Here is a 23480-nt window from a genome sequence, read left to right on the forward strand (position 1 = left end):
GTATCTGAGAAAGCAACTGGTCTTACAAAGTGAATCTATAGATTACCTGGTAACAATCCCATTTTCTGCAAGAATGAAGGCTGCAGCAGGATTGGCAGCCCTGATGAGGCTCTGCAGCTGAAGAAGGAGGGGATGCCGCTGCTCCGTGGTATGACTGGTGAATACCACGTTACTCACCAGGCCTGGGAATAAAACCAAGGACAGTTTAGCCTTCACACTCCTGGTTAGGGATGAGGGCTCACACAAATATGGGCCCTTGCTCCTTTCCCTAATCATGCCTTCCAGTAGTCTCCAAATGTAGACAACCCTTACACCCCAACACCAACATAGACAGCTATAATTCTCTTCCCCTGTCCCGGCACTGTCACCTCTTGGAATGAACAGCTTCAAGTCTGTAGTGGCCTTACTTCCTAACCTCCTAACTTCCTCTACCTTTTCTTTTTGAGAAGGAGTCTCACTCTGGCTCTGTCGCCCAGGCTGGAGTGCAGTGGTGCAATCTTGGATCACTGCAACCTCTGTGTCCCGTGTTCAAGCAATTCTCCTGCCTCAACCTTCTGAATAACTGGGAGTACAGTGTGCACCACCACGTCCGGCTAATTTTTGTATTTTTAGTAGAGACGGGGTTTCACCATGTTGGCCAGTCTGGTCTCGAACTCCTGACCTCAGGTGATCTGCCCAACTCGGCCTCCCAAAGTGCTCGGCTTATAGGCATCAGCCACTGTGCCTAGACTCCTCCATCATTTTAATTCTGGTTGGCTGATACTTGGAGTTCTTAGTCAGAGGGCCGTTCCACACCCCTGTATTTAACATCATCAGGTATTGCTGCCACTTACCTACACCAGTTCAGAACACAGATCGTTATCAAAAACTCACCATATGTCAGGGGCTATTCATTATATTCTCAAAGACTGCACAGCCAAGACACTGTGCACAGGGAATCATAAGATTCCAAGATAAATGCTAACAGATTTTACATGGTAACATGGTAAGAAAGGGTGGCCCATGTAAGAGGAGGTTACAGGTGGGCCATGATCACTCCCAACTTTACTTACGTATTCTGTGAAAATACAGAAGTAAAATTCACAGGACTACAGAGAATTGGAAATCAGGAAAGTTACCACACTTCACCACTCCAAGATAATTATAATACCCCTTCCATATTCATTCCTATTTTAACAGTTATAAACATAGCATATATACCAGCTCTGCCATAAGATCATTCATTTTACATTTTTGTTATTCGATAATTTTTACTTACTTAATACTGTAAAACTTTCAGATATATACAAAACTACAAAAATAGTAGAGTGAACTCCTGTTCCCTGGCTCCAGGATCTACCAACACTCAGCTAATTGTCTTTCATCTACACTCAACTCAGCTCATGCCCAGCTCTCCCTGCTGTGATTGTGAAGTTAATTCCAGACATCCAATTATTTCAAACAAAAATACTTCAGCATGTATTTCTATAATACAAGGACTCTAAAATATTAACAATGAATTCCTTAATATAAAAAAAACTAGTCTGTGTTCAAATTTCTCTGTCTTATAAGTGTTTTCTTATAGTTAACATTTTTAAAATCAGGAACCAAAATAACTCTACATATTATATATATTTTCTGTTTTTTTCTTTTGGGATAGTGTATTGCTCTGTCACCCAGGCTAGAATATAGTGGCATGAACATGGCTCACTGTACCCTTAACCTCCAGGGCTCAAGCAATCCTCCTGCCTCAGCCTCCTATGTAGATGGGACTAAAGGTGTGCAGGCCACCATGCTCGGCTAATTTTTTCATAGGTACAGGGTCTCACTTTGTTGCCCAGGCTGGTCTCAAACTCCTGGGCTCAAGTGATCCTCACACCTTGGTCTCCCAGAGTTCTGGGATTATGGGTGTGAGCCACCGCACTCTCATTAGATTTTTAGCTCCTCTAGTGGTCACTTTTATATCTTTTTTTTTTTGAGACGGAGTTTTGCTCGTTACCCAGGCTGGAGTGCAATGGCGTGATCTCGGCTTACTGCAACCTCTGCTTCCTGGGTTCAGGCAATTCTCCTGCCTCAGCCTCCTGAGTAGCTGGGATTACAGGCACGTGCCACCATGCCCAGCTAATTTTTTGTACTTTAGTAGAGATGGGGTTTCACCATGTTGACCAGGATGGTCTTGATCTCTTGACCTCGTGATCCACTCGCCTCGGCCTCCCAAAGTGCTGGGATTACAGGCGTGAGTCACTGCGCCCGGCGACTTTTATATCTTTAAAGAGTATAGTTAATCCTTTATAACTTGATTTAATAGCTTTACACTTTATCAATCTCCCATTCTGAAATATGTAAAGAGTATCTCTCCTCTGCTAATTTTTTGTAAAATATAATTTCACACACGTTTTCAACACTTATATTCTATTGTATAATAGATTCTCACAGATGTTATTCATTCTAGACTTAAAAAGAGTCAATGCTGCGATCCAACCCTTTTACTAATAGAGGGTAGTTTTATAAACAATTAGTTCTTATGTGAGTATTCTATATTATGGAGATTTCTGCTTTCCTAAGTGACCCTGTAATTTCAGAATCCTAAATAATGAATATTCAGTAACGAAGACTCTATACTGATACTATCCACTCCAGTGTTTAGTTAAAAAAAAATTAGCTGTATTCAGTTATCAAGGGCAAAACTCACAACATACAGAAAGTATGTTGGGCTGTTAGGCTGTTTAGGGGCTGCTGTAAAGAAACACCTGAAACTGAGTAATTTATAAAGAAAAGAGGCTTAATTGGCTAAAGGTTCGGCAGGCTTTCCATAAAGCAGTTATGGCATTGGCTGGCATCGGCTTCTGGGAAGGCCTCAGGAAGCTTAAGATCACAGTGGAAGTCCTAGGAGCCAGCACAGCACATGGTGAGGGCAGGAGCAAGAAGGGGTGAGGAAGGTGCCACACTCTTTAAACAACCAGATCTCCTGTGCACTGACAGTAAGAACTCACTCACTATCAAAAAGACAGAACCAAGCCATTCATGAGGGATCTGCCCCTATGACCCAAATACTTCCCACTAGGCCCCACCTTTAACACTGGGGATTACGTTTCAACATGAGATTTGGAGGGGACAAACATCTAATCTGTATCAGAAGGGTTCACAAAGAAAATAATTCCTTTCCTCTCTAGATATCTAAATTCCCTTCCCTGGAGGCAACTACAGTTATCAGATTCTTACCTCTTTTGGAAGATCTGCTGAGTATATATGAAAGTGCTGACTATAATTTTTTCCACATTACACTGTTCTGCACCTCCCCTGCCCCCACCTTACTCCCTCTACTTTTTAATTTTGGTAAAGCTTACATCTTCCTTCAAACCTTTAACATCGTACCATCCCCTCATGCCACTCTACTCTCTCCCCTTCTTTGAACTTAAAAAAAGAGAGTTATTTTGAATAACACAGGTGGCACTTAAAACACAGGACTTATATCTCTTTTTTTTTTTTTTTTGAGACAGAGTCTCACTCTGTTGCCCAAGCTGGAATGCAGTGGCATGATCTCGGCCCACTGCAACCTCCGCCTCCCAGGTTCAAGCAATTCTGCCTCAGCCTCCCAAGTAGCTGGGATTACAGGCAAATGCCACTGCACCTGGCTAAGTTTTGTATTTTTAGTAGAGATATGGTTTCACCATGTTGGCCACACTGGTCTTGAACTCCTGACCTCAGGTGATCTGCCTGCCTCGGCCTCCCAAAGTGCTGGGATTACAGGCATGAGCCACTGCACCTGGCCTGGACTTATAATATTCTATTTTTATTTTTGAGACGGAGTTTAGCTTGTGTTAACCAGGCTGGAGTGCAATGGTGTGACCTCAGCTCACTGCAACCTCAGCCTCCTGGGTTCAAGTGATTCCCCTGCCTCAGCCTCCCGAGTAGCTGGAATGACAGGCACGCACCACCATGCCTGGCTAATTTTGTATTTTTAGTTGAGAGGGGGTTTCTCCATGTTGGTCAGTCTGGTCTTGAACTCACCACCTCACATAATCCGCCCACCTCAGCCTCCCAAAGCACTGGTATTACAGGTATGAGCCACTGCGCCCAGCCTTATATTGTTATCTTCTTCCTCTATGGGAAAAGCTAACATAATGTAAAGACTGAGGCATTTAGAGCCAGGCAAATCTGAGTTTGAATTTTGACCTCCACTGATTACTAATGGGTGACACTACACAAACTGCTCTACTTTCTTTCTGAGCCCAAATATCTTCCTCTGTAAGATGGGAACTGTAACACATCACTCTAGGTTACCAATAAAACCTAGGTTTATCATAGGGCCTACAGAGAGTAAGAATCCATCAGAAACAATCCATCATCTCCACCACTACTACCCTCAGCATTGTCAGCTGAGCATCAGCCTGAGAATGGGACTTCTTCCTGTACATTGAGGGGCCTGTCAGACAGTGGTTGTGGCATCTGGGTCTTGGCCACATAAACCACTGGAAAACAAGCTGGGCGCGGTGGCTCATGTCTGTAATCCCAGCACTTTGGGAGGCTGAGGCAGGCAGATCACAAGGTTAAAGACCAGCCTGACTAACATGATGAAACCTGGTCTCTACTTAAACACAAAAAATTAGCTGGGCATGGTGGCACGCGCCTGTAATCCCAGCTACTTGGGAGGCTGAGGCAGAAGAATTGCTTGAACCTGGGAGGCGGTGGTTGTGGTGAGCCAAGAGTGTGCCATTGCACTCCAGCCTGGGCAGCAGAGCAAGACTCCCTCTCAAAAAAACAAAAAAAAAACCACTGGAAAACTAAGTCATACCATTTCCACCAGCCAAGGCTGCTACACTTATGGTTTAGATGAGGGGCAGGCAATAGTTTGAGGGCAGATTCCAGGACCCTGACCTCTGCCTCTAGTCTCTTCCTTCCTCTTACCAGTAACAGCACTTTACTAAACCAATTACTAAACCTGTGAAAAAAGTGTTCCAAAATTCTCAAGACTGAATCTAACCTCACAAATTCATCTGGACGCATTCCATTCAAGACCAGGGAAAGGGCCCACACAAAGACTAAGCTATGTGCCTGGGGCCAAAGACCGTCACGAGTTAGAGCTCACCTGCTAAGCACAGAAGCTGCTTCCTAAGTGCTTATGGACCATCTTGGATCTATCCATTCCTTGGTTCTGAGACATGAGACCTACTCTGCTGAGTATCTATTAGTAAAAACTTCCCTCTTCCCTCCTCCTGGGGCTCACCAAGCCCAGTTTTCTTCTCAGAGGCAACCACTGATAACCACTGTTTGGGTATACTTCCTCAGATGGTCTATGCATGCATGCACAAATATGCAGGAATATACAGAATCATGTTTTCTTTTCCTTTTTTTTTTGAGAGAGAGTCTCACTCTAGTACCCAAACCTGGAGTGCAGTGGCACAATCTTGGTTCACTGCAACCTCTGCTTCTGGGGCTCAAGTGATCCTCTCACCTTAGCCTCCCAAGTAGCTGGGACTACAGGCATGCGGTACCACTCTCAGCTAGTTTTCATATTCTTTGTAGAGACACGGTTTTGCCATGTTGCCCAGGGTGGTCCTGAACTCCTGAGCTCAAGAGATTCACCCGCCTTGTCTCCCAAAGTGCTGTGAATACGGGCATGAGCCACTGTGCCCGGCTCACTTTTCTTTGACCTAATGGTGGTAACAGCACATTACTAAACCAGTTCAAATGGAGAATTCATCAGCATCTTGTTTATTCTATTTTAAAAATATTCCTCACATACTCTTTCTGTTAAGAAGCTTTAACATTAAGATGGAACTCCTAAACCAGCAGCAGAAAAACCTCCTAACCAAGGTAACACTGGTGGTGGTTTACATGTGGGGCAAGCAAGAGTTTGAAGGCAGATTCCAGGACTCCTGGCTCCTGCCGCTAGTCTGGGATAGTACCTGTATTCACATAGCCTTTTGGAAAGGTCACTGCAGTGCACCCTGGAGGCTGTAGATAAGGCAGTAAAGCCAGCCTGGAGAACTTGATGCCAGAATCCCATGCCCTGGTGCAGCCACAGAAAGTGGGGCCTCTGGAAAATGAGTAAGGCAAAGCCCAAAACGTGGCACAGTGGGGAGGGCAAGTAGGATCTTAGAGGGCTCAGCACATTCTGGAGATGGCAGATATGGGAGCCAGATCCTACAAAGGGCCTGCCAGATTCCCAGGGTGGAAGACAAGAACAGTCTGGTGGGTCTGGCAGTGAAGAGCCAGCAAAGGCTGAGGGAAGATTTATAAACGCTCTGGGACTCTGTTTGGTATCTTTTTGGGCAAAAGAAACAAAAGAGTTAGATTGGTATTGATTTCTGAAATCCTTGCTCATGTAAAAAAAAAAAAAAAAAAAAAAAAGAGTCAGATTGGTCCACATGTGGCCATATGAGCGGTGGTACACCAAGGTCATGAGCACAGGCCTGGCCTGCCCAAGAAAAGGCTGCGATCTGGGTCTCTGACAGATACATCTTATACAAAGTCCTGTCTGCTGCACAAGTACCATCTAGATAAACCTTGTGGGGCTGGGATTCTAGGTCAGGAACTGGGCACAGAAAAGGGGCTTTGCTTTATAGGGAAACAAGCAAGAGGATTATCCCCAGCATTCCTTAGGCCAGCTATGTAAACTGCCACCTGCCAAGAGGAAATGCCATCTGTGAGGCAGGTACAGCAGTTATCTGGAGCACAGGGTGAACAGGCCACAGTGAGCAGTTCCACCTTGTTTGGGGTCCAGGAGCTTCTTTCTGTTCTGTATCAAGGAGTGGACACCCAGATTTGGCCACGGTCTCACCAGTCTGCGCTAAGTGAGCAGGCAACCTGGCCTATACTAGTCCCAAGAGCAGATAAGCATCCCTATTGTCTGGCTGACCATCCCAGTTTCAGCTAAAGCATTCCAGAAGCCCAGCAGAAAAGAAAAGTGACTTCTTCTATCTAGATATGTTTTTATTTTTTATTTTATTTATTTTTTGAGACGGAGTTTCACTCTTGTTACACAGGCTGGAGTGCAATGGCATGATCTCAGCTCACCGCAACCTCCGCCTCCTGGGTTCAAGCGATTCTCCGGCCTCAGCCTCCCAAGTAGCTGGGACTACAGGTGTGCGCCACCATGCCCAGCTAATTTTTGTATTTTTAGTAGAGACGGGGTTTCACCATGTTGACCAGGATGGTCTCGATCTCTTGACTTCTTGATCCACCTACCCTGGCCTCCCAAAGTGCTGGGATTATAGGCGTGAGCCACCGCGTCCGGACTCTAGATGCTTTTAAAAGAAGGCCACGACAGTAAAGTATCTCCACTTTGCTTTCAAGCCAGCATTATGAGTCTTACTTGCTCTTTAAGCAGAGATTGTGTCTTAGTCCTTTCACTTCTGTAATACACGTTCTCTTGGGGCTGCAACAAAGTCCTCTTTCCATTTGAAAATAATCTCTTATGAATCAGGTAGCCTGACTCATGAACAGGAGCAAAAGGGAGGCAAAATGCTCCCTCGGGACATGAAGTGTTTGTCTAATGCTGGCAGATCCCATCTCCAAGCCAGCTACCAAATCTCCAAGGAGAAAAGAAATACTTGCCTTTTATCTCCTCCCTCCCCATATAGCCCATGCCCATGGCAAGTCTGGTCAGGCCAGTCCACAGGGGTCCCATGGGCCCAGAAGCAAGGCACCGACACTCCACAAGCCCCTTGGAGAAGTTCCAAAAACAACCTTTGTGGCCTGAAGGTGCTCTGCCCACATCTGATCACACTGCTAGCTCTACACAAGCAGAGTTTAACACACATTGTCTTTGAACAGTGAATTGGAAGGTAGTATAAATGAAACATGCCTACCCAAGTGCCAGAAAGAAAGCAGTATGTCTTAGCCTTAAACGGCTCAGACTAAAAGGGGCTTTCCCCTTGTGAGACAAACCCAGGGCTGCCCCCGATTCAATGACAATGAAGACAGGACACTTCCCCAAGGCTCTGTGCCAGGGAAGCCCCACCATCTGTGCTTGTTCTTCATGCAAAAAAAAAGAGGGACACTGAGGAAGAATGCCAAGGAGCTGGGGTGCACTAGGGTACCAATCATCACACGGTGGACAAGGGGCTCTGAAGGGATAAGAAGGCTCCAGCATTTACAAGAATAAGGCAGGGCCTGAGGCTGGACAGGTCAGCAAGTCCTAGGCACATCTGCTGGCCAGTACTGCCCTGTAGGAAAACACTTCCTCAACTTCACCTGCTCCTAACTAAAGCTATTCTCAAAGAGGATACTGCTTTTCTGAGTCAATCTTCACTTCCAGTCTGAGCTCTGGACCCTACCCCTTCCTTCTCAGTGGTCCCCTCTAACAAACGTAGTATCTCCTTGCAGCCCACGGGCTTTCTTAACAGCAAATAAGGAGGAGCGATCATTCGGCAATGACAAATCTTGGAAGTATTCTCCTCTAGCCATCTTCCTTTTTACAGCCCCAAGCACTCTAAATGTCTCAGGCAATACTCTTCCCAGCTTCTTCTCTTTCGGTGTCCTGGAACCCCGACTCTCACCCCATCTCTAGCCTTCTGATCTTTTCAGCTCTACACCTGGATACTGGCTGACTACAGTCCATGCCATTAACTTTGACCGTGACTTCCAAATATGTATCTTAGGAGGAGACAGCCCTCCTTGGTTATCTCCTGGACCTATGTTTTGTCCTGTGCTTTCTATTTCAAGGACAGGTACCACCAGTCTTCCTGATCACCTAAACTAGAAACCTAGGAGTCACCCTGATACCTCTTTTTCCAACAGATGCCCCTCATCTAGCATGTTACCAGATCCTATTGACCCACAACCTCCACAAAATCTCCTTAATCTATCTGGGGTGGATATTGTGGACAGTCCCAGTCAATCTCCATTTCATCCTGTTTCTGGGGTGTGGTGCCTCTAAAAGCTGGACCTGAGACTACCTGGTACAGCAGCCCAACATACACATTCCTCCCTCCAGGGACCAGCCTCCTGTCCTGGGCAGCACGAGCTCAGCTGTTTCCCAAGACAACAGCTCTGGTATGTTCTGTTGTCTCTGCTCCCTGTGGACCGGCAATATGATCAGCAGGGCGAAACTGTGCTGGGGACACTGAGTTGTTTTCTTCCATCTGATTTCTGCTTGCTGGACTAGCTCAGGAAGCCCGGACCCCAGGCATGTCTCCTGATAACAATGAGCATTTCATCACCACTGCAGGGAATTCAGAATTTATTCTGGACCTCCAAGCATCACAGATAATATGACTAGAAAGTGCTGCTTCCAGGGTTCCCAGGTATTAGGGGATTGTAAGGTTGAATGCAACCTACAGGATGGGTGAATTTTTCTCAGTGTTATCAAGTAAATGTGGAAAATTCCAGTGTGCATGGGGGTGGCAACATTAAGAAAGACAGGACCTGCTGGGCCAAACTTGGCACTCTTGGGGCAGAAGTGAATCAAGATCTTGCTGATCCAGAGGCTAGGAATACCTACTCAGTCCACTAATATTAGCTGGAATGCCAGGGTGACTTAAGCTGAGCTCAGAAGAGGTGTTACTGTGGCAATTTGTTGCCATAAGAGACGAGCTCTTGGAATAAATACGCCTATCAAATATGGTAAAAGTAAAGATGTCAAGGTTTTTTTCTGACCAATTTTGTTTGCTTTAGATTTCAGAACACTATGTAAGAGCACAAAGAACAGTCTATTGACAAATTCTACGGAACTTGCAAGGCATGTAAGCTGTAAATAAAGCATATTACTTACCTTGTGAACACTGGTCAAGACATTTAGGAAAGAGAAATCTAGGGGAACAAAGGGGGAGATATTTAAAAACCATTCATCTCAGAATTGTCATTGATTACTTCCCATACAAACAGAAGTATCACTGACAAGCAACCGACTCACATGATGAAGCAAGTGGCCGCAACACTGAGCACTAAGGACAGACACCGGACTTCACAGATTTCCATCAAAGCTTCCCATGCCAGGAGCTCCACAGAAGTCCCTACACGGCCAATTCTAAGTGGAATGTTGAGCGGGGGATACTGGGGACAGGACCAGCTCTTTGGTCTATGGGAGATGGAGAAAGAGCTGGTCTTTTTTGAAAGATACACATTTTTGAGTAAAGTGGATATTTCAAGGGAAAATAAGAATTATACTCATCTAACTCTACCAGAAGCCTTTAATACCAAAGTTGCCATGCTTCTTTTTATGTACATATTAGAATCCCAGTTCCTCTTTAATCTCATTCTTTTTTTCTTTCTTTCTTTTTTTTTGAGATGGAGTCTTGCTCTGTCACCAGGCTGGAGTGCAGTGGCACAATCTCGGCTCACCACAACTTCCACCTGGGTTCAAGCCATTCTTCCACCTTAGCCTCCCGAGTAGCTGGGACCACAGGCACATGCCACCACGCCCGGCTAATCTTTTTATATTTTTAGTAGTGAAGAGGTTTCACCATATTGGCCAGGATAATCTAGATCTCTTGACCTCGTGATCTGCCTGGCTCGGCCTTCCAAAAGTGCTGGGATTACAGGCGTGAGCCACCACGCCTGGCCTTTAATCTCATTCTTAACTCAAACGGTGAATGGAAAGCAGGAAACTGGATTGCAGGATTGCAGGTGAAGCAGGAGATGGGATAACAAGTGTGAGTTATGAGCTGGGCGCAGTGGCTCATGCCTATAATCCCAGTGCTTTGGGAGGCCGAGGTGAGCAGATCATTTTAAGGTCAGGAGTTTGAGATCAGCCTGACCAACATGGTGAAACCCCGTCTCTGCTAAAAATACAAAAATTAGCCGGGCATGGTGATGTGTGCCTGTAATCTCAGCTACTCGGGAGGCTGAGGCAGGAGAATTGCTTGAACCCAGGAGGAGGAGGTTGCAGTGAGCCAAGACCTCACCACTGCACTGCAGCCTGGGGGACAGAGCCAGAGCGAGACTCCATCTCAAAACAAAAACAAAGTGTGAGTTACTTAAGAACTGTAGCATTGCAGCAGGCACCAGAGAAAAAATGATATTCTCACAGGGCTTCAGAACTCCTAAAACATCATAAAGCCTACGTGAGGGAAGAAAGCTAACACTAACGGGAAGAGCTGCCTTTTGTGGAGTTCCTTCTGTGGGAAAGGCACTGTGCAAGCAGCTCAATGTGATCTTGCTCTGTTGTCCTGTCCACTCTGTGCCTCAGGTGTCTAACAGATGAAAAGCATGGGTTGGCTAAACACACTAAGCTTGCACAATGTCTCACAGACAGCAGGGCTAAGGCAGGGACCCAAGTCTGGCACCACAGAGGTCCTGTGTTTTCTTCCCTGGCAACTGGGATGCTGGCTGAAACCACTCTTCTAAATGACTGCTGGTCTAGCTGGCAGGTATTAACGATATTCACAACACCTGGGGAATTTCTCTCCTGGAATTTCCTTGGTGGTAGCAAATATTTGTCCTTTTATTTGATTTCTGACAACAGCCAGCCATATACCATTTGAAACCAAATTTGATGGACGAGCAAGCTGGGTGAATACCAGGTTGGGCTGTGGATCCTGTTCCCTTACCTGACTCCCTCGTAATTTCTAAACAATTCCAAGGAGGAAACCCCATGTGCTATTAGCAAGGTCAAAGGGACTGGAACAAGGGAAGACACATCCACACCAGAGTCTCCCAAGAACAGAACTCACTGACTTCACTGTGCTAACAGTCCAGAGAAGGCCTGCTGCACAGTAAGTATTCTTTTATTTACTTATTTAATTTTTAAAGTTTTACTTAAAAAAAATTTAAGCAATGGAGCAACTGTTCAGTTGGTGGAGCAAGTCAACTCTTTTTTTTGAGATAGGGTCTCACTTTGTTGCCCAAGTTGGAGTACACTGGCATGAACACAGCTCACTGCAGCCTCAACCTCCCAGGCTCAAGCAATTCTCCAGCCTTAGCCTACCAAGTAGCTGGGACTACAGATGCTCATTACCACACCTTGTTAACTTTTTTTTTTTTTTTTTTTTTTGCAGAGATGTGATCTTGCTATGTTTCCCAGGCTGGTCTTGAACTCCTGGGCACAAGCATCCTCCAACCTTCCATCTTCCCGAGTGTACTGGGATTATAGGCATGAGCCACTGCGCCCTATTTTTGTATTTCTAGTAGAGATGGGGTTTCTCCATGTTGGTCAGGCTGGTCTTGAACTCCCGACATCAAGTGATCCACCCGCCTTGGCCTCCCAAAGTGCTGGGATTACAGGCGTGAGCCACTGTGCCCAGCGGGAGCTCCCATTTATTAAGCAGAGATTTTGTAAGTCCTTATTATGTACTAACTGTTAAACAGAAATAGTTCTCCCTCACAAAATCCAAGTTTGTATTCCCTAATTTCTCTCTCTTTTTTGGCTACAAGTCCAAAACTGAGGACCTAGCACTAATAAAAGAACAGCATTTACTACACACAAGGTGACTAATGCATTCCAAAAGATGTGTCTCCTGGTCAGCGGAAAAAAACTGCTTTCAGTACACTTACACACCACATCCAGTATCTACCTGTGCTCCATGTAGCAGCTCATGGGGTCCACACACGCTGTGATGGCACCAATGGTGAAGGAGGCCTTGACATTTGAGTCTGGGTGGGTCTGCAGGGCCTGGACAACATCAATAACATCTGTGTAGCTGGGGAAGGTAAAAAGGGAATGATTAGTTTACTGACTGGCATTGCAAAGTGGAGGAAGAGGGGAATGCTGAGTGGCTGACTGAACAAGGATGGAAAGAAAACCGAAAGAAGAGCCTGCAATCCAGTCCCTTGATGTCACTCCACTTCATGACATGCAGCCCCTGGAATCTACAGTGTTTCTACATTCCCAAGTTGCATTAGTCCTCCTAATTGTGCAAGAGTGAGTGGAAGAACTACCCTGCTCTAGGGGCAAAAGGAAGCCTGCAGGTGACCCTGGAGCTCTGAGGGTGGGACCTAGTGTCCTAAGGCCTGTTTTCTAATCAAGTTAGGAGCTCCTGCCACTTGCCTATTTTCTTTAGTAGCTCATTTCTTTCTTCCCACTTCTCAGAACACAGGCAAGAGAGAAAGGGGGATTGCATCCAGACCCACCCAGGTCAGCAGACCCATCCATGTCAAATACAGCTCACGTTGGTACCTCCTGCCTGGAACTCTCTCCAAACTCCTTGTCCTTTTCAGCAGATGGACTCTACTCTTTCAGATGCTAAGCTCAAAGATTTTTTTTTTGGTCTCCTTTTACTGCATTTTTTTCTATCTTCAAAATATAACTAGAAGAGATCACTGCTTACACCCCTATGCTCCCACTGGGTCCAAACCGTTATTATCTCTTGCTCAGATTGCCCCAACAGCCTCCCAGCTGTCGCTGCTTCTGTCCCTACCTCTCTCTGATCTGTTTTCAACACAGATGCCAGAGGGTTATGCTATACCCAGAGTCAGATCATGTCATTCCTCTGTTCAAAACCCTCTGGAGGCTTCCATCTCACTCTGTGAAAGCCAAAGCCCTCAAAATGGCCCGGGCAGCCCTCTATGACCTGACCACCTGCGGAGTAGTGAAGAATTTCATCTACCATCATTCCCTTGCCCTAATCCAGCCACTTTGGCCTCCTGGCTCTTTTCTGAACATGCCAGGCATACTTCTACCTCTGCATTCTTTGTCTCCCTGCCTGGAATGTTCTTTTCCTCAGGTATCTGCATGGGTTGTTCTCTCTCCCTTCAGGTCTCTGCTCAGGTGGCATCTTATGAGATGCATTCTCTGACTTCATATACCCTGTGTGATCCAGCAACCTCTCCTTCCTGGCATTCCCTGCCTCCTCCTCCAAGTTTCTTCAAAGCACCAATCAGCAGCTACTTATACCCTATTTTCTCATTTATTTGTTTACTGTCTCCATAATAAGAACGTCAGATGGTTGTTGAGTGCTGTAATCTCTGCTGCCTAAAGCAGGGTAGGTAAATAAACTGGATGTTCAGCCCTGAGCAGGCCCCTGGCCACTCCAAGAGGGGACCTGGTCTCTTCACCTTGTACAGGAGAACTCTTTCCTGATTGATCCAGCCTATTACCAAAAGGTTTGTTTCTATGGAACAAAGTCAAACCTAACGGGCAGCCCTTCTGATCACATGGGCCTGGTTTAGCCTGAGCCCTCTGGAAGCCAGTGCTGGAGGTGGTGTGGACAGGTATAGCCTGCTTGAGTTGTTCTTGAGTTCCTATGAACAACTCATCTGTAAAAAGGCCCTTGGCTTTATCCCAGACTACAGTATTCCACCCCATCCCAGGTTCTCCTGAGTCCTGATCAGGTGGCAGTGCTTCAGTAGAGAATGGGATGTATTAGGTTCTGGAGGTCCCCCAGGGGGGCCTGGCAGCCGTCTGCTCACTGCTCACAGCCTTCTCTTCTGTGGGGCTTCTCCCCTGCCTGGGCATGTGTGTATGACCAAGTGGGGCTCTTTCCACTGAGTGCCTGGCTGGACCTGGATGCCAGGAGAGTCCTACCCACAACATGCACTGCCAGACCCATATAGAAGCATGCCTGGTAAGCAGAGCTGGCGTGTGTGTGCTGCTCCACATCCCTCTGTGGTGGTGTTTACAATGGAGTTAATGGATTTAACTCTTATGGTTAATGTAAAACATGTGCTCACTCAGACTGTAGACTTAAATTGCAAACATAAAACAGCCTACAGGAGACTTCAGCGTAAGCAGTAGAGACTCGTTTTTTTTTTTTTTTTTTACACAGGGAAGACTCATTTCTTAGGGTAGCAAAGGAGGACTGAAAAAGATTCAGAAGCCATGCTTGAGGAATAATTTTAATATAACAGGATTTCCCTTAGAGAGGGTGGCTGCGGAATTTCTAGGTTTTCAAGGCATTTCATTTCATCAAGGAGACGGGGCCTAGGCATCTGGGAACTGCCCAAGAGAGGAGGCCCTGGGCTCTTCACTCTATCTATTAAGGGAATCCTTGCTAGAATCTCCCACCCTCCCCAGCCCCATAATCATCCTGGGTGATACCTCCACACAGAAAGGGCAGCCCTCACCCAGAAGGAAGCACCATGCTCAAGTTACTAGAGCCTTTTCTTTCTTTTTTTTTTTTTTTAAGAGACAGAGCCTTGCTCTGTACCCAGGCTGGAGTGCAGTGGCAGAGTCACAGCTCACTGCAAACTCCGCCTTCCAGACTCAAGCAATTCTCCTTCCTCAGTCTCTTGAGTAACTGGGACCACCATACCCAGCTAAGTTTTTGGATTTTTGGTAGACAGAGGGTTTTACCATGTTGCTAAGGGTGCTCTCAAACTCCTGAGCTCAAGTGCATCACCCACCTTGGCCTCCAAAAGTGCTGGGATTACAGGTGTGAGCCATGGTGCCAGGGCTACAGCTTGTACCAGACCACTTGGGCTTAACTGACCCAACTGCATGATGAAGGCAAAAAACTGTCTCTTCCTGTTTGTTTGCTGTCAGTATTTTCTTTATTAAAAATATAAACAAAACAAAAAACCCCAGCAGAACCTTAACTTTCTTTTCTCTAAAACAACAGATAATCTATTTAAGTCTCCTTTGGGCTCAGTTTTACGTTTTCAATTTAAGCCTACAATCTGAGTGGGCACAAATTTTTACATTAATTTCAATTTTTGTTTTGAGAAAGATTTTGCTTTTAATGTAGATAACTTTAAAGAATGATTTTATAACATTCCAGAGTATAAATACAGCCGCTCAAATTCCCTAAAATTAATTTTTAAAAATTCAGAGTTTCCCAGTTTTACTTATATTTATTTGTGTGCGTGTGTGTATTAAGTTTTATACAATTTTACCACCTGTGTAGGGTTTTTTTTTTGAGAGTTAGTTTCATTCTTGTTGCCCAGGCTGGAGTGCAATGGGTGCAATCTCAACTCACATCACCCTCCGCCTCCTGGGTTCAAGTGATTCTCCTGCCTCAGCCTCCCAAGTAGCTGGGATTACAAGCATGTGACATCATACCCAGCTAATTCTATATTTTTAGTAGAGATGGAATTTCTCCATGTTGGTCAGGCTGGTCTTGAACTCCTGATCTCAAGTGATCCACCTGCCTTGACCTCCCAAAGTGCTGGGATTATAGGTGTGAGCCACCGCGCCCGGCCAGGTTCTTTTTTTTTTATTTTTTTGAGATGGAGTTTCGCTCTTGCTACCCAGACTGGAGTGCAATGGCGCGATCTCAGCTCACCACAACCTCTGCCCCCTGGGTTCAGACAATTCTCCTGCCTCAGCCTCCTGAGTAGCTGGGATTACAGGCACACGCCACCGTGCCCAGCTAATTTTTTGTAGTTTTTAGTAGAGACGGGGTTTTACCATGTTGACTAGGATGGTCTCGATCTGCTGACCTCGTGATCCACCCACCTCGGCCTCACAAAGTGCTGGGACTACAGGCTTGAGCCACCGCACCCAGCCTATTTTTTATTTTATTTTTTGAGATGAAGTTTTGCTCTCGTTACCCAGGCTGGAGTGCAATGGCGCGATCTCGGCTCACCACAACCTCCGCATCCTGGGTTCAGGCAATTCTCCTGCCTCAGCCTCCCAAGTAGCTGGGATTACAGGCACGCGCCACCATGCCCAGCTAATATTTTGTATGTTTTTTTTAGTAGAGACGGGGTTTCACCATGTTGACCAGGATGGTCTCAATCTGTTGACCTCGTGATCCACCCACCTCGACCTCCCAAAGTGCTGGGATTATAGGTGTGAGCCACTGCACCCGGCCCCTGGCCAGGTTCTTATATCCATCACCATGGTCAAGATAAGAAACAGTTCCAACATGTAAGGATCCCTTGTATTGCCTTTTTATAAACACACACACCTCCCTTCTGCCCTCCACTCCCATTCTGACCCCATCAATCACTAATCTGTCCTCCGTTTCTAAAACTTTGTCATTTTAAAATACATAAATTCAATTTTTAAAACAACAACTAACAGCTCCACTTGGTATCAAAGTTCAAGTCTACTGCCCCACTGCGGCACTAAATTGAATGGCATCAGGCCACTCTAGGGGCTAAAGAAGTATCTGTCCTATATTACAAGTTTCCCCAAAGAATGCTATAAATGAAAATAAAGCTGGGCTGGGCATGGTGGCTCACGCCCATAATCACAGCACTTTGGGAGGCTGAGGTGGGAAGACTGCTTCTGCTCAGGAGTTTGAGAACAGCCTGAGCAACATAGGGAAACCCCCAACTCTAAAAACAAAGGCCAGGGATCGGGCGCAGTGGCTCATGCTTGTAATCCCAGTACTTTGAAAGGCCGAGGAGGGCGGATCACCTGAGGTCAGGAGTTTGAGACCAGCCTGACCAACATGGAGAAATTGCGTCTCTACTAAAAATACAAAATTAGCTGGGCATGGTGGTGCATGCCTGTAATCCCAGCTATTTGGGAGGCGGAGGTTGCAGTGAGCTGAGATCACGCCCCTCTACTCCAGCCTGGAGGACAGAGCAAGACTCAGTTCCCAAAAAAAAAAAAAAAAAAAAAAAGCCAGGAGCAGTGGCTCACGCCTGTAATCCCAGCACTTTGAAAGGCTGAGGCAGGCGAATCACCTGAGGTCAGGAGTTTGAGACCAGCCTGGGCAACATAGTAAAATCAAATCTCTACAAAAAAATACAAAAATTAGCTGGGTGTGGTGGCATGCATCTGTAATCCCAGCCACTTGGGAGGCTGAGGTGGGAATATCACTTGAACTCGGGAGGTGGAGGTTGCAGTGAGCTGAGATCATAGCACTACACCCTGAGCAACAGAGCAAGACTCTGTTTTTTTTTTTTTTTGAGACGGAGTCTCACTCTGTCAGCCAGGCTGGAGCGCAATGGCACAATCTCGGCTCACTGCAACCTCCACTTCCCAGGTTCAAGCGATCTCTTGCCTCAGCCTCCTGAGTAGCTGGGATTACAGGCGCATGCCACCACACCCAGCTAATTTTTGTATTTTTAGTAGAGACAGGGTTTCAACATCTTGGCTAGGCTGGTCTCGAACTCCTGACCTCATGATCCACCCGCCTCAGCCTCCCAAAGTGCTGGGATTAGAGGCGTGAGCCACCGCACCTGTCCGACTCTATTTCAAAAAGAAAGAAAATAATGCCATATTCAAGGAACACAATTCTCAATATGAGAAGCCTCTGGGATCTCCCAACACCAACAACCTAAATAATGGGCATGAAGGCCCAGCACCAAGCGATGTACATGCTATGAAGGAGGCTGCTATATGAGCCCAGCCGGTAAGAACAGTGTCTTAGTGAAGAGCCACAACATTTAGCTGGTATTCTGACTGAAGTCCTCCAGGAAATCGACTAGAGGTCCCTATATCCTAGGACTGTGATGGAGCAAAGGTTGGGTGTGCAGTAAAAGAGTGGGCTGGTCACACAATGTCACTGTAATCCAGAAGCAGGCAGGAAAGCTGACACTTTTGCAGACTTCTAAAGTCAAGACAAGAAGTCAGTGATGCTCTCCGAAGTGATGGGAAATGGAAATGACTCAGCTGTATGTACATGGTCAAGCTGCCGAATGAATCTCCAGGTCCACAGCCTCAGTGACAATCAACTGGTGGGGGCAGGAGGTGAAGAAGGAGGCCAACCCATTCCTTTGACCAGTAGAAGCAATAGAAAACCAGAAGAAAACAAGAGGTTTCAAGCCCAGACTCTTCCTCTGGTTTCTAGGACCTCAGCCCACAAGCAGGACAGAGGGCTGATAGAAGGGAAGCTGGAGGCAAGGTATGAGAACAAGACTCCAAGTGGAAATTTGGCCTGCTGGGGTGCACCACCCTACCAGCCTCCTTCCTCAGTACCACCCTCCCAGCTGTTCTCCAATTCCCATCACCACAGCCAGGACACGAAATGGGGCTTTGGATTGGGACTCATTCTTTACTGGAAACAATTAGCCAACTGCAAACACTAACAGCACAAAAGCACTTTGTAAGAACTGCCAAAAGCTTCTTTATTACCACCAAACTTAACGACACTAGTGAAAAGCACAGCTCCTGTTTTCCTGACTGCACATTCCCCTCTGGGCCTGGGGTGGTGATGGATCTGTGAGGGGCTCCTTCTTGAAAGGCCTTAGAACAAGTCAAGAGAACTTCCTTTCAGCCAGGGTCCCCTAGAGCAGTGGTACAAACTGTGTCAAACCTGCCCTCTAATGTTGCACACATGCTTACAGAGACTTCATGAGCTAGTCAGCTTATAATCATTGTTCTGCACATAGCCCAGAAAAGGGAGCTTCTTACCCAGTGTGAATATTCACACTCCTCACTAAGGGTCTCAGGAAACTCTCCTAGGCTAGCTATCCAGGGTGTGGTGAGGCTGGAGACTGCAGAGTATGAGGGTCATCTCTGCAACTCCACAAGAGGGAGGACTGAAACAGATAAAGCTCCCTTATTTAGACGATGAAGGAAGAGGCTTAGGGACCACTACTGCTGCAAGAATTACCAATAAATCTTACCAGATTCCCTAATTCCCCACCTTGTTGGGATATGATGATGTTAAATCCAAAATGAAAACTTGTGTGGAAGCTATACTAGCCTATAGGCCATAGGATGGCAACAGGGTCATTGCTTGCTTAAGGCTTCTCTGTAGCACAGACATTAGTCATGCATGTGTGGAGTCTATTCTGTGCTCCAGGTTTATTATACATGAAATAAGAGTAATGGCAAGGTCATCACCCTGATTTGACTGTTCCCAGATTTCCAATGCTCACCCTTGTAACACCACCAGCAGTCTGGTCTTCTTGCGGATGTAGGCTGACTGACGAGCAGAGCGGTTCTGCCGGGCCTCCAGGCAACTGGAAAGGTATCTCTGGAAGTGTGCAGCATGAAAACATTCGGAGCTGTCCATGATTTGGCGGTACACCATCCATCTGGAAAGGGAAAATGTAACCTCAGCATGGGGTCCATCTGATGGCCTGGCACCATAGGTTCAGTCATGGATTCAAATGTGAACATGACTCCTAAAGCCGTTCTGCCCAGTGAAACCATTCAGGAGAAAGCCATCCTGATCTCACAGCAAAAAAGGCAGAGGACATTGAATGGGTTGGAAGCCCAGTATCCTGAAACCACTGTCACTGGGACTTTTGATAGGAAACCCCTTGCCTTAGGGAAAACGGTCAGGTAAGCACTTGACCAACAGACTTCAGAGGTAAGAAAGACTCCTGACCAGGCAGTCACTTCTACCCATTTCTTATTCTTAGCAAGAGACTAACTGAAGCCATCTTTTGCATGGCTTCAGTTGTCTCTTGCTAAGAATAAGAAATGCGTAGAATGTTTATAGAACAAAAGCACTAGACACAGGGAACCTGTTTGACATTTAGTACTTAATAAATGAGGTCCAATATTTCCTGAGCATCCCTGTGATATATGCCTCCCTATTCCCCACAATATCTCATCCTAAACTGCCGACTTTCTATGCAATTTTGGGCTTCTAAATTTCTTTATGGCCTCCTGCAGGATGCCTTACTTTGGGGAAGACTGACTAGATATTAAATGCCTGGTTCAATCAGCAAGGGTTGTTTAGTAATCTGACAGCCAGGTGGAAGTGAAGGATGAATGATTTTCCTAATTTCACCTGGGCCAACCTGTCCCAGCTGCATCTGAACTCATGCAGTCTCCTTGTGCTCATGGAAGGATCATGACATCCATCAGCTCCCAAGATTTTATAACCATCACAGCCCTGAACTTCCCTCCTGACCAGATGTACTCCGAGGCCTCTGCACTTGCTTGACCTGCTGCTACAATGTGCTCCCCCAGATATTCACATGGTTTATTCCTTAAAGTCTTTGCTCAAATACCACCTTCTTAGTGAAGTTTTCCCTGACCACCCAATTTAAAATTGGAATCTAAGCTGGGCACACAGCAGCTTGTGCCTGTAATCCCAGAAACTTTGTAGGCTGAGGCGGGAGGATCAATTGAGCTCAGGAGTTTGAGACCAGCCTGGAAAACATAGAAAAACCACATCTCTAAAAAATTTTTCAAAAATTAGTTGGATGTGGCTAGGCACAGTGGCTTACGCCTGTAATCCCAGCACTTTGGGAGGCCGAGGTGGGCGTTCGAGACTAGCTTGGCCGATATGATGAAACTTGAGGTCAGGAGTTCGAGACTAGCTTGGCCAATATTGTGAAACCCTGTCTCTACTAAAAATATAAAAATTAGCCAGGTGTGGTGGTGCACGCCTGTAGTCCCAGCTAGTCTGGAGGCTGGGGCAGGAGAATTGCTTGAACCCTGAAGGCAGAGGTTGCAGTGAGCCAAGATCGTGCCATTGCACTCCAGCCTGGGCATCACAGCAAGACTCCATCTCAAAAAAAAAAATTAGTTGGGTGTGATGGTGCATACCTGTAGTTCTAACTACTTGGGAGAGTGAGGTGAGAGGATAATATGAACCCAGGAGTTTGAGGTTACAGCGAACTATGATTGTGCCACTGTACCTGACTTTGGGTGACAGAGACCCTGTCTCTATAAACAAACAAACAAAAAAACTGGAACCCCACCCCCAGCCCTGTACTTTATAACCTTCCCTGCTTTCTTTTCTTTTTTTTTTGAGACAGAGTCTCACTCTGGAGCCCTGGCTGGAGTAAGAGGCATGATCTCAGCTCACTGCAACCTCTGCCTCCCAGGTCCTGGTTCAAGAAATTCTCCTGCCTCAGCCTCCTGAGTAGCTGGGATTACAGGCCTGTGCCACCATGCCCAGCTAATTCTTTTAATATTTTTAGTACAGATGGGGTTTCATCATATTGGCCAGGCTGGTCTTGAACTCCTGACCTCAAGTGATCTGCCCGCCTCAGCCTCCCAAAGTGCTGGGATTATAGGTATCAGCCACTGTGCCTGGCCCCCTGCTTTATTTTCTGGTTTTTGTTTTGTTTTTTAATCAGGGTCTCACTCTGCTGCCCAGGATGGGATTCAGTAGCACAATCTCAGCTCACTGCAACCCCGCCCTCCTGGGCTCAAGTGATCCTCCCACCTCAGCCTCCCAAGTAGGTGGGACTACAGGTGCATGCCACCATGCTCAGCTAATTTTTATATTTTTGTAGGTTTCACCATGTTGCCAAGGCTGGTCTCAAATTCCTGGGCTCAAGCAATTCACCTACTTTGGCCTCCCAAAGTGCTGGGATTACAGGTGTGAGTCATTGCACCTGGCCCCTTCTCTGCTTTATTTTCTCCACAGAACTTTTCACAAGTTAATATACTTTTCCTTATCTGTTTGTTTGTCTTCCCAAACTAGAATGTAAGCTCCATAAGGGCAGAGATTTTTGTGTCTGTTTGTTCATCAGTGTATTCTCTCATACTCAGAACAGTGCCTGGCATACAGGAAGTGCTCAGTATAGCGTGTTAAATGAATGGATGACTACCGTGTTGATACCAGTCACACCAAGGCCAGTACATGTCTAAGGTTTCCCAGTGCCTAGACAGGCCCAAGTTAGGATCTCTTTCCCCAAAGCAAAGGCAGCAGCTATACTAACCTGCCATATTCCTTATGCAGAGTGACCAGAAAAGCACAGAGCTCGATAGCGTGACAGCCTGGGAGACCGGTTACAATGGTGATAATTACCTACATGAAGAAAAAGTCATGGGTTTGCAATTCAACTGCATTGCATTGTGTAAGAGGTTAAGAGAACTGACTTCTGGTGGCAAGCATTGTGGGTCTGAACCTCAGCATGACCACTAACTCTGTGACCTTAGGCCAATGACAGACCTACATTGAAGGTAGATGTGAGGATTAACTGACTTAACGTAAGCAAAGTGTTTAGAACAGTGTGTGGCACGTAGCAAATACCACATAAAACGTGATGTTACTAGTCTAATTTTTACTAGAGTAATATACTAATTAGAGCAGATTGTGAATAGATCAGTCTAAATACAATGCATTAAAGGACCTACCTGATTGAGACCACAGATCTCTTCTGTAAAGCAGACATTCAAGGATATTATGACTTTTTTCCAATAATAACACTTCTTAGGAAAACACTGGGTAGAAAGGAGGTCTGGGACAAAAATGCCCAGGCTACACTGGTGTGATAAACTAGGGCAGAGGACAGGAGAGTGGTGCTGGGATGCTTCTGCCTGATTGCCTGTGCCACCCAAGCCAGGGCTAAGGCTTTTTTTTTTTTTTAGATGGAGTCACTCTGTCGCCCAGGCTGGAGTGCCATGGCACAATCTCCGCTCACCTCAAACTTTTAGCCTCCTGGGATCAAGTGATTCTCCTGTTTTAGCCTCCCGAGTAGCTGGGACTACAGGCACCTGCCACCATGTCCGGCTAGTTTTTGTATTTTTAGTAGAGAATTGGGTTTCACCTTATTGGTCAGGCTGGTCTCAAACTCCTGACCTCAGGTGATCCACCCGCCTTGGCCTCCCAAAGTGCCGGAACAAGTAGGTATTTTCAGATGCTTTATACACTCACCTAAGGGAAAAAATGATGCTTCTGATTGCTTGGTTCTTCTATTTCCTTTTGCGGCAAGTATCTTCTAGACTTGCAATGGAAATAAATGCCCTCTTTGAGTCTATGAAGACTTATGGTTCTGGGCTGGGCTCATGTCTGTAAACTCAGCACTTTGGGAGGCCGAGGCAGGCAGATCACTTGAAGTTAGGAGTTCAAGACCAGCCTAGCCACAAT

At 46.2% G+C, this 23480-nt stretch overlaps 1 protein-coding gene across 4 annotated transcripts in view; it reads right to left on the reverse strand.

Annotated features, from left to right (window-relative positions):
• The window catches only part of DNAAF9 (dynein axonemal assembly factor 9), a 153494-nt gene that overhangs the window by 17560 nt on the left and 112454 nt on the right, over positions 1 to 23480 (reverse strand). For all 4 annotated transcript variants that reach the window (XM_078371253.1, XM_035302789.3, XM_035302788.3 and 1 more), the window contains 5 exons: positions 22330 to 22418; positions 19579 to 19737; positions 12438 to 12563; positions 9698 to 9735; positions 47 to 182 (listed from right to left, as the gene is read on the reverse strand). In XM_078371253.1, the coding sequence (XP_078227379.1) occupies positions 47 to 182; positions 9698 to 9735; positions 12438 to 12563; positions 19579 to 19737; positions 22330 to 22418 (548 nt within the window). The remainder of the gene's footprint in view (positions 1 to 46; positions 183 to 9697; positions 9736 to 12437; positions 12564 to 19578; positions 19738 to 22329; positions 22419 to 23480) is intronic.

This window comes from Callithrix jacchus, chromosome 5 (assembly GCF_049354715.1).
Source record: "Callithrix jacchus isolate 240 chromosome 5, calJac240_pri, whole genome shotgun sequence".
Taxonomy (NCBI): domain Eukaryota; kingdom Metazoa; phylum Chordata; class Mammalia; order Primates; family Cebidae; genus Callithrix; species Callithrix jacchus.